The sequence below is a fragment of the Microchirus variegatus genome (genome assembly GCF_963457635.1).
Source record: "Microchirus variegatus genome assembly, chromosome: 14".
In the NCBI taxonomy this organism is placed as follows: Eukaryota; Metazoa; Chordata; class Actinopteri; order Pleuronectiformes; family Soleidae; genus Microchirus; species Microchirus variegatus.
The window spans coordinates 8787951-8799978 of record NC_139815.1 but is presented as its reverse complement, the minus strand read 5'-3'; the positions used below and the strand labels follow the sequence as shown (position 1 = coordinate 8799978).

At 37.4% G+C, this 12028-nt stretch overlaps 1 protein-coding gene across 1 annotated transcript in view; it reads right to left on the bottom strand.

Moving 5' to 3' along the window:
* luzp2 (leucine zipper protein 2) overlaps positions 1-12028 on the bottom strand; it is a gene marked incomplete at its 5' end in the record, with an annotated part of 150097 nt that overhangs the window by 1789 nt on the left and 136280 nt on the right. Inside the window, 2 exons of the mRNA XM_083901252.1 lie at positions 5492-5566; positions 10688-10792. Coding sequence (XP_083757378.1) covers positions 5492-5566; positions 10688-10792 — 180 coding nt within the window. The remainder of the gene's footprint in view (positions 1-5491; positions 5567-10687; positions 10793-12028) is intronic.

The window sequence follows — 12028 nt, the reverse complement described above, 5'->3', positions numbered from 1 at the left end:
CCACAATTTCCTTGTAACATTTGAAAGAGGAAATTATCGGGCCATGGTGTTTTTCATTAATGAAAGCAATCTTCTGTGGCATTTTGAATAATTTAAGCCATTCTGGCAATGACATGTTTAAGCTGTACACAGGCACTAAAAACCAATTCCCTTGGCAAAGCATCTGTTTTGTGTTTACCAATGTCACTTTGGAGAATGCCTTACGGCTTCCTGGCTGTTTGCAAATTGCAGAGTTACACATCACTCTGCCTGGCAGTGGGTTATTGTATTGTATTTGTATTGTGTCTCTGCTGGCTTAAGAAATACAAATAATAATAAAAAAAAAACTAGAGTCCACGTGCAACTCTATTTTTATCCCATCATGCTCAGGATGATGGCAGTTAACTCTGAAACTGACCATAATCAGTTTCAGCGTTGTATGGCCAAACAGAATATTGTGATAAAAAACGGTCTCTCACAGTAAATGTCAGGTCATTAGATTGAGATTTGCTCCTGAGTGAAAGATGAAGAAACAAATCAATTATGGTTTCAAACTGGGCAGAAAATGACCGACACTTTTTGAAATAAAACTTTCAAAGCAATTATTATGTGTGATAGCTCAAAAGACATTTGTTGGGCGACTGCCATTAAAGATAATTACATGATAATAATGTTGTTATTGGAAAATCGAAAACACCAATTTCCAGAAAAGTTGGGACAATTTAACAGAGAAACTTACAAAGAAAGATTTTCACGGACAAACCATATCTGTATTTTGCAAATACATGGATGAAAAAGAAATGTGGCTAGGATGCGACACACGTTGGGATAGTTTGTAAGTCTGCAAAAGTAAAACACTACCGGTCAAACAGTTTGGGGTCATCTATACTATTTTTTTGTGTTTACTATGAAAAGTCACAATTTTATTCATCAAAGAGTTGCAAAATGAATAGAAAATATAGTTAAGACATTGACAAGATTAGAAATTATTTTTATTCAAAATAATCATATTGCCCTTTCGTCAAAGAACCAGCAAAACTGTTTTCAGCTGTGCTAACATCATTGCACAAGGGGTTTCAAGGGTTTTCTAATCATCCAATAGCCTTTTAACGTGATTAGCAAACACAGTGTACCATTAGAACACTGGTAATGGGCCTCTATACACCTATGTACATATTCCATTTAAAACCAGACGTTTGCAGCTAGAATAGTCGTTTACCACATTAACAATGTATAGAGTTTATTTCTGATTCATTTAATGTCTGCTAAAGACTGCAAACAATGTTGGTCTTTTATTATCTGTCTTCAATTAGCATTATAAAACAGCAAATACTGTATGTACAGACTGTTGAGCAGCTTAAGTCTTATAAATAAACATGTTCATCTGCAAAAATTAGTATCGTCAATTCCTAACTGATTAAAAAGTAGAATTACAAAAAAAGGTGATGGGTTGGGCATCAATTTCTAATTTAGTTTTTATCCAACAGTTAAATTTAACAGTAAAATTGCCCTTTTCTTTGTCCTTTTATCTGTTAAAAACAGACTCCAGTGAATTAACGAATCGCAGTATTTTGGTTTTATGGCATTTTAGAATGAGTCCCAACTTTTGTGAAAATGGGGTTTGTAATATAAAACTTAGGATCGCATTAAATCTTTTTCCCTATGGGAGAAATTGTCAGTGAATATGTGGGTGATAGCAAGAAGATGGCATCCTTTTATTTTGTGGGGGAAGAAAATAAACAAAAAAAAACTGATGGCTTATATGGAAAATATGAAACATTTTTTCTTCACATTTCAGGCAGTGTGCTTCTTTTTTGCACAACTCTAATGATTTCAGGAATGTCAGAGATGAACAATGTGCTTATCTGCTCTGTTCTTTGAGAATTTCAGGGTTTGCTGACACGCTCTCATGTTATATTTTTAACTTAAGAAAGAAAAAAACCCCTCAAAAGTCATAATGATGGGTGCAGGCAGACAACCAGCGTATGAATAAAGGCTGTAAAGCAGAAACTGTATTAACCAAGCAAGATTCTATTTCACTCCGTGTTGTTGACTTGCTCATTAATTTGCCTGAAAAATCCACTGTGGGTATGTGGTTCTGGTCTATCAGGCTATCACTGTTAAGGCCACATCAATGAGAGCCTCTCCTGATGAGTCTGCCACAGCAGACCCAGTCAATAGATGATTGCTTATGGTACAATGTATCTCAGACTGTTTTCAATTGAACCTTCCTTTGTGTTTTGGTTGAAAACACAACAAGTGGCTCCACAACAATCAAAAAACATTTTAATGCAGCGAGAAATGCCACTCAGGTCCGCTGTCTCACACTACATTCTAATGAAGGTGCATGGAGCAGTGACAGGAATGAGGAGCAACTTTAATGCAGATTGATCCAAAGAGACTAGAATGTTCATCATTACCAATCAAACTGTTCACTACACCATGAATGGCAAGTGCTGTGCACCAGCAGACAAGCAAGGGAAAGAGTTTATTATAGACGCATTAATGCGACACAAAGAGAAAACAACAGAAATGAATAGAAAAATTAAAAAAAAGAAAAGGTATTTTACCGAAGTGATTCTTAATATTAATCTCTTCCTGTTTGTCAGTTATATTACTGATCCTAAAACATTATCAAAACAATGAGTAGCAGTGCATCCACCGTTCCAGAGGGGGAGCTGCGCTTCTGAGAGCTGGTGTGCTAATTATGTCACTTCCAGGTATTGGCCAATCACAAGACAGTTGGGAAAGCTCTCATTGGCTGGCCAATCACTACACAGTCTGTCTTCTGGGGGTGAGATTTCAGTCTGAAACAGTGCGACTGACGAGAGCTTCAGTGAGGAGAGATTTCTATTGGCTCATTTACAGCAACTAGGATGTTTTTGACCATAAAAACAAGTTAATGTATGCAAGTAGACCTCCATAACTCACATATGTGCGATAGGACCACTCTATGGGAGCTTTAATTTTTTTTCTTAGCTGATTAAGGATCATTTTGATGTGCTGAATCCAAAAATCACATTGGTTTTGCTCAATCAGGTAAACTTTCTGAACAAAGCTACATATTTGTTTTTTAACGTTTTTGTTTACGGGTATTTTCACATCATATGATGCAAAATTATTTTATATTTCTTGCAATGAACAAATTCTGAAGATTTTGCATGTGCCAACTTATGACTAATTGTTTTTTTATATATTACAAGTGAATGAAATGGCTTCGATGAGAAGATCTTGCAAAAATAACCCTGGCGTATTCTGCTACATCTGTGGTGAATACACCATTGTTCCTAACATGAATCTGTTAGAAAACTTTTTTTTTTCTCCTAAAACCTTTTTTGGATGAGAAATATTAACAACATCCACTGATAATGTTACAAAAATGTGATCAATTTAGTCAAAAGATCAGATTTTTCAGAATCAAAGTAGCATAAAAACCTGACCTGATTGAGAAAAATGGATATCATTTTTGGATTCAGCGGTGCAAAATTATCCTAATTCAGTCGAAAAGACAAAGACAACTTAACATTTTTTTTGTAACCCAGTGTAATTATTATTATAATTATTAATATCAATGGCAAAGTAAACTGCTGCATTACAGCTGTTGCCAATCACTCTCACCGAGTCTTTCTGGCACAAAAAAAACGTCCCAAAAAATAACCCAAATCTATATACATTTGTTAAGATCTCTTTTGAATCCTCTTTTTATTCTCTCTCTCGTGAAAATAGGCTGCGTGTCTATAAATGGAACAGTGCCACTTGGAATGCAAGGCAGTCGCTCAGTTCGACTGTATTGCACTGCACTGAAATGAGATGCATTGTTTTGCGGTGCCATCTGCTACTGCCAAACAGGTGCGACTCAATTCAATAATATGATGAGGGAGGCAGTTATGCATATAGGCTTTGGCAGGGCGTTGAATATGGGTGACACTGGCACAATGAAAATTAGATTTTAGCAGATTATCTGCCTTCTTTAAGGAGTGCGATGTAAGTGCTGTGTCTTTTCATGTCGTACTTTGCTGTTGTGGAATGTTGGTCACTTTTTAATGACGTGATTTGCGTTTCCCGGTCCCCACAGAGGCTTTTAGAGAACTTTGACTGAATTCAAGAGTTAAAATAGTACCGTGTTTCTAGTTTGTCAGTGTGTAGTCATTGTTTTTGCATTTTATTGTGTGCATTCTTTTCATTAATGGATCACAACTACTGATTGTTGTTTGCTGTGTGTTCTGACACCAAAACTTAACCAGAGAACCACTCCAAACTGCTTCATGACATCATCAAATTAGGTATTTTGATATTGTTTCGAATGAGAGACCCCTAGTAGTATCTTATCTATAAAGCAAGTTGCGTCTGACTGTGACAGGCATATCTCACTGACTGTTAGTCAGATCGCCCTAAGACTTTGGATGGGTTGAGCATGGCCCGATGGTGTTCATCCTTGATATTCAAATTTTTTGGACAAATTTTAATTTTCACTGATTTATCATGCTGCACTTTGGCTGATTTATCACACTACAGCAGGCAGGCAGCGGCTCATCAGCAGCAGCTGCGCTGCATGTCTGGAGTGGGGAGGTGGGAGCGAAAGGCTGTCCACACACAGCGGTTCACCGCAGAACATGCTGCTATACTGAAACGACAAGGTGTCCATTGACCAATATGCGAGCACATATTTATTTTGCATTAGCATGCTTCTATTTTGCGGCTAACTTGGCGAACTTGTTTCCAATGGTAAGCTAGCGAGGCTACGATTAGCATTAGCGTAGGGTTAACATAACACAAACACTGTGCAACCTCATTAGGCACAACGCAAATGTTTTTATTTTCGATTAGCATTAGCGTAGCTAAAAAAGGAGAAGTGCTCACTAACACAGATTTAGACAGATTTGTGAACAATATTTGAGAGGAATGGATATTTTGTGTATATAGAAAAAGTTTTAGATCTTTGAGTTCAGCTCGTGGAAAAAGGGAGCAAAAGCAAAAGTGTTGCATTTGTATTTTTGTTCAGTGTATATTACACACTGTGTGTTTAAAATGATCTAGTTACTAGCCGTCACATTATATGGATAATAATATGGTAAATTGCAATAATCTATATTCTATGTTTTTCTGTTATCATTATAAGTTATCATTCAAAACTAAAAGGTGCTTAGTTCTATTAACACATTTACCTCTGTATCTAAAGCCTATATTTATACACACTTTGCATAGTAAAGTTCCCACGTCTTTCTGCTCAATAACATGATCTAATTTCTCAAAACAGGTCATTGAACATAACTGCAGATAATCAAATTAAAATAGTACACAACAAATGCATTATTTGCTCCTACTGGTGTAGCTCACATTAGCCTAACAGCTGAGTAGCTCTTTTACAAGGGAATTAGAAATAAAAACAAGCAAACTTTTATCAGTATAAAAAACAACAGCCCCAAAACGAAAACACCTCATTTGACTTTTTCTTTCAATCGAGTGACTGATGATTTGTTGATGTGCATCTTTTACTGTTACCATGACATACCTGCTGTGTCTCTGGTAGCTTTTTACTTTCTGGGCTTGATTCCTCCGTCTGATTCTGGAAGCATTTGACCCCAGTCTGTGGAGCAGAGATATAGTGCAGTGAAGGGAAACTAACTGGGTTTATTCAAAGCAAACACAAACAAAATAGAGCCAGAACCCTTAGTAGTCATGAGTGACATTAATATTGTGTGTCTTTTGGATTTTCGCACAAGTTTACACAGCCTTTCTTTTGACTACAACCGTAAAATCACCCAGTTAATGTTCTCATTTTCTTTATGATAGTAATCAACAATAAAACTGCTAATTAAATGTTTAAGAACTATTCAAGTAATTAACTGTGTTTCTTTTCTTAGATTTTTAAACACCATCTTCAACCGAATCCCCTTATGTTTGCTGTTGGCTGGAAGAGAATAAAAAAGAGAGAGGAAAAATAAAGCTATTTCAAGATCTTACCTAGGGTGCTAAGAAATCGAGATGGGCATTTTTCAGAGTTTTCTGACATTTTAGAGACCTAATAGTCCATCATGAAACAATCAATACGGAAAATAATCAGTAGTTGCAGCCCTACAGGATGTGTTGTTTTCTCTTAACAGAGCTGAACACATGGCTACAAGCAACGTCAATCATCCCCCCACTGTGATAAACGCAGAGCCGTTTTCACCCATGGTCATTATTATTGCTTTTATGTAAGACTTTGATGTGACTTGTTTGAACCCAAACGTAGCTTTACTCAGCATGGACACTGAGCACCGTCACATCAAAGTCCATTAATTACTCCTCCTTTATCTCTTGTGGTCAAATTATGTTTTGGGGCACCAGCTGTTAACAGACAGGCAACAATGCAAACATTTGCCAAGTATACTTTTTCACAGATTTACCCGCTTTAAAAAACAACAACAATATACTTGCACATTTTAGTGAAAAATCCCAAAAGGTTATTGTGATTACAACATGTTAGAGATTAAGTTTTAAGTAGCCTTGCTTTGTGTAAACCCTGTCTGTACAAAGCAGTGGAACAAACTGATACAAAACCCTCTGATCCATTATTTGAGAAATAACTGATCTATTATAACGATGATAATAAGGCACACACAACAAAAAAAGATTGTTTCCTTTGTCAAATCTTCATCATACAGCATTATTATAGCTAAAAAACAGAAGGAAACAAAGACAGTGAATGTGTTTACATGCACACTAAAAAAACGATTACTGGCAATGATCGAGTAACTGGAATAAACCTTTTAAGGTGTATTCATGTCTGAAAGAAATCAGATTATTGACAGAAACCTAGGTGTGTTTTACAAAAACCGATAACGGCAATATCGGTCTATTCCGTTTATGTAAACGCACTCAGTGTTTTCAAAGGATGATAGAGCCACACACTCTCCAGACTTTAAGTATGCGGAGCTGCTTTGGAATGACACAACAAGTAACATAAGGTGAATAATATTTGATTTCAATTGCAGAAAGAACATAACAAGCATATTCAGCTGATAGCTGATGTCAAAAATAATTAAATTAGGCTACTTCGACTTGATTCTATACATTATCTAACAAGCTTTGTTTGTTTGTTCTATGCTGTTATTTCATAAATGCAGAGAGGGCTATTGCAAGAATCTAAGTGCATCCATTGCGTGGCAGAAGTGCATTTTATGTGTTCAAATCCACTTTTGTTGGTTTGATGGTAGCAACAGTTGTTGTTGCCAGCTCTATCGTTTGTAAGGACTTTAAAGTCCAGTCCATTTTCACCTTGACAGTGTGTTGAGTGAAGTTACTAACACTCCTCTGCAGACAATTTGCACAGTGTCACTTTGCTTGTTATGGTACATGCACTGATTGTCAGCTCATGTGGAAAATACGTGCTTGTGCACCCTACATTACTTTCTTGATAATGTGCTCCTAAATTACCAGAGATATACAGCGCCATCGACTCCCCACCAGGTTATCATTGGTCAAAAGCACTAATGCTTTCTCCTGCCTCAAGCTAGCAATGCACCAACACACCCATGGTTGCTCAGATGGGAGCAAGTAACTTTGCTCTTTTTAAACAATGTAAATGGTCTGTATTTTACACTTCTGGTTTACCCAGCATGTGAATGGGTATGGAACAGGAGTAACAAGGGGTTAAGTGTCTTGCCCAAGGACTAGTAGACTAGTCCTTAGAGCTGGGAATCAAACCCCAAACCTTCGAGGTGAAAGACGACTCCCTCTACCACTGAGCTACTGTCAACTACATCGGTCTGAAACCAATAGAAACCAGTGGCAGCTGCTGGTCTTTGAAACAAGGGAAGCTCATTTCAGGTCCAATTTTTTATACATAAATTCTGCAAACGAACACCTCGAACAACTAAACACAATAATTATGTGAAACTGAAATGCTAGCTTACACTTTACTTGAAGGTATCTACATAAGAGTGACATGGCACTGTCATAACTATGCAACGTTTTCTCATGAAGGCTTCGTATGAATAGGTAAAAGTATGTTCCCCGTTTTTCGCGCATTATCCTACGAAAATCAAATGACACTCGATTGCGTTCGGTGAACGAATTATCTTCCGTTTCGCAGTTATTACTGATATTTTTCAGGTCATGCCTCACGTTACGGTTACTGTTCTTGTGACGGTTAAGGAAAGGGACAGGGTTTTAAAGGGTTTTTTTGTTTCATTTTCGTAGTGTTTCAAAAAGTCATGTAAAATAACATGGTCGCGGGGTCACTACTGCATTGCCACTGTTAGCAGCGAGACGCCATGTTTATACCGGAGCCTGTAAGGACAAGCGCGAGAGAACTAATCAAGCGTCGCTTTACTTGTAGCGGAAGTCCCGCCTCCACTATCTCCGCTTCGTCTGCTACGGCCGCGGTAGCTCGCCCTCTCCCTCACCTCACGAACCTCATCTGCTGACACGGAGAAAGACGACGAGGACGACATTTGACCGGCTGCGGATACCGTATCGCTCAGGGAAGGGAGGGGCTGAGCAGAGGAGCAGTTCGTTGTTGTAAATTTCAGCCTCTCCTCTAGATGTCACTATAAACTACTTACTTCACATTTAAATAGTGTTCCATGGAGTCCAAGAGAAGCTGAGCTTCTGTGAAAGTGAAGTTTTTGTAACATTTTGTCCAATCACCCAAGGCGTTATCCCATAGAGAACAGTGGAATGCTGCGCTTCAGGTGGTTTTAATGTTGAGGTTGCTATGGGAATATGAAAATCACGCAAGACAATCCGTCCTCTGTGATAAACAGCTGTTGAACGGACTATTGACACACTCTTATCTGGTTCTAGTGCATGTTTAGCATTGAAATGTAAATATAACACAGTACATATCGACAGCATTTTAGAGGAAGCCGAGCTTCCCTCGCTGTCTGAGAGCAATCGCCACAGGTAAAAACATGCTGTGAAATAGAAGCCTGCAACACTGAATTATGCAAATTTAGTATTTGAAAAATCGAGGCGCCCCGAGACCTTTGACCGGCAGCATATATATTTCAAACAGTTAAGTATTAGCTTTGTCTATGGAAAGCATATCATTTATTAGATTGCAGTGAACCTTTTACATTTCAGCTTCAAACTGAAGCATTGACAATAACCTATACACACTCATAAAAACCTGTCTCTCCTCATTTCCTGCCAACCTACAGCGAGCAGAGGACAGGAGGAGAGGAAGCAGTGTTCATGAGCAAACACAATATCCCAGTGTCTGTTTAGAATATGTCTCCTCTTATGTTTCTCCCTCTTGCTGAAGGATTTTTACAACCCAGCCAATATTGTCTGATCGATTCTTGGACAGCAGTGTACATTGTTTTTGGCACTTTTTCATTGAGTAAACAATCTCTGAAAAAGTTTCTACAGACGGACATTTCCTTTTGTGGGGTGGCATGTCTCATATGCGGTCAATCAGCTAAGCCTTAATAGTTCTTGATAATCGCTTGTCAAAAATTCTTTTCTACCATGTTTGCTTTCCTGCTTCCATCAAATCCTCTTTGCCTCAGTTATAACCGACTTGTCATGGTTACTTGGATCCCAGAGAAAAAAATCTGTGCACCAAAGTCTGACAGAAGAAGTTGCTTTTCATTGTGTCAGTGAGACACACGACTCCCTCACATGTTTAAAAGAAGCTCATCAGTGCAGTCGTGATTCAAATTCTTCTCACAAATGTTGTTTACACTCTTATCTACAATTCTGCATGCAGTTAAAACACACTGCTGGGATAAATCTTGAGGAAAATCAAAGAACTAGTATCTTCTGAGAGAGGTGATTTTTCCTTTTCAAATTGAATTTTTACTTCGACTGAAAATGTTCTTATTACATTTTGGTGGTTGAAGGTCAAAGTTCAGGGTCACTGTGACCTCACACAATATGGTTTTATGACCTGAATTATTACATATTGTTATTGGTACATTTTATTTTAGTTAAAATTGTCTAAGGTCATCTTTAATTTCACATCATTTGTGTTTTGTTGAAATTATCGTAAAACCTTTAGTTGAATTTCTTTAAGGTTTTATCATAGCATTTGGAAATGGATATATGGTGGAGGCAGGCAGATACAACACAATAATCTAAACATTTATGTCTACATTCAATACACAATCAATAAAAAACAGACACATCACCCTTTTCCACCCAGGAGGGAAAAACCCAAAGGTTTTTCATTTGCGTTTATACAAACCAGAAATAAAAGCAACAAATCCTCACATTTTAAAGAAAGAAAGAAGCAATGGGTATTTCCCCTGATGACTGACACAAGATTATTCCTCTGTCGAGTAAATTATCAATCAAATTAATTAATCCCATCGAATAATCAATGTTTTAAGTTTTTGCACCAAAAACCACTAAAGTTATTCTAACAAAAGTAAATTCTTTTTTCCACATTTTCAAAAATAAGAATCCTATAATTAAACAAACAGATAAACATCTTAACATCAGTGAGACAGTAATAATTTAGAAATGTGTGTAATAAAAACTGATGATTACTACTTAAGTGTATATGGATAAATCTATTAACTCAAGGGATCTATAATTAAGCTGAAATGTGCTGCAGTTAATGAACCTCATGAAGACACTCGTAGCTGAAGTGGCTTCTATAACATTGGATATGAGGGCGTGGGGCCACTGAGCATGACTTCAGTGAACAGGTGAAACTCATGGATACAGGCCCCGAGGTCACATAGGCCATTACAAATTAATTACTCTGAACACTCACCTTTTCCATCTGGCACTCTTTAATGGCGCCACCCTCTCTGCTCATTACACCAGTGTTCATGGGTGATTTACTGTCTGTGACGATTCTCTGAACTCTAGAGATGTCCTGCAAAAAAATAATCAACACAGAACATTTGGACACTGGGTTAAAAACAATCCGGGCATTTCTTGATGCATCAGTGGCTCGGGTCGTCTTGAAAAGTAAATCACTCTGACTTAAGGTTAATAACTGTTTATTTTATACTTAGTTAAACACATTCAGATGATTTATTTGAAGGAAATTAACTATGGGTTGAAGAGAGTGTAAATTATTAGAGAGAATTATTGAAATATAAAAGGTTTAGATGTTAACTTATAATTAAGGATTGCATTCCAGGTACTGAGATCTAAAGCATGTGCAGTGTTTATATCTCAGCTTTAGTTTGAAATATGACCATTGAAAGCCAGAATTCATATTCACAACCAACACAGCTAAACGTCTGGTTTACGAAGTAGATGTTTTCAATAATAATGGACACACAAACAGCAGTTCTTGGTCTCTTAGAAATAAGGGTTCCAAAAGGGTCCTTCTACAAGGGCTGAGGTTCTACCTGGAACCATTTGCATCTGAAAAACCCTTTCCCGAAGAAAGGGTTTTTCAAGGGTTCTTGGTAACACTAATGGTTCCAGTAAGAACCATTTTGATCCAGAGAACCCTTTAAAACCCCTTTCCTGAATAATGGGTTTTAAAAAGGTTCTTGGTGGAACCCTCCAAAAGGGTTCCAGGTGGAACCTTATATGGTTCTACTTAGCACTTTTATTTCTAAGAGTGTATAACTAGTAACTGCTTACAACTGATTTTAACAAATCCGCACAGAGGAAAGCTGAGGCTGGGTGACATTCATTTTGATCTAAACATGACATGTGACAATGTGGCTTCAAAATGTCTTGGCAATCCATTCAGTAGCCGATGAGATGGACAAATTTAAATTGAACTGTAGCCGCCATGCTTTGTAAAATCAGATAACAAAGTTGTTCTGTAACCTTTGTTATGCTGCACAGCATAAACCTTACGTTACAAAGTGCTAGTTACACGTTTTATTGAAGTTGCCACTAAGAGAATACGCATAGAGATGTTAAAATGTGTGAGTCAGATATTAACAGCAACAACATACCCGTTCGTCTGCTGTTTGTCTGCTCAGATTATGCTTTGAAAATGATTGAAATGTAGTCCAGGAGGACCCTAATGTCGGACGTACAGTACATCTCAGCATGAAATTGATGTTTGTGTAAACATACAGTTCTTACATAGATCATCTCTGAACAAAAGTAATTCTCCAAGGTAGAATTGGGATTTTGTTTT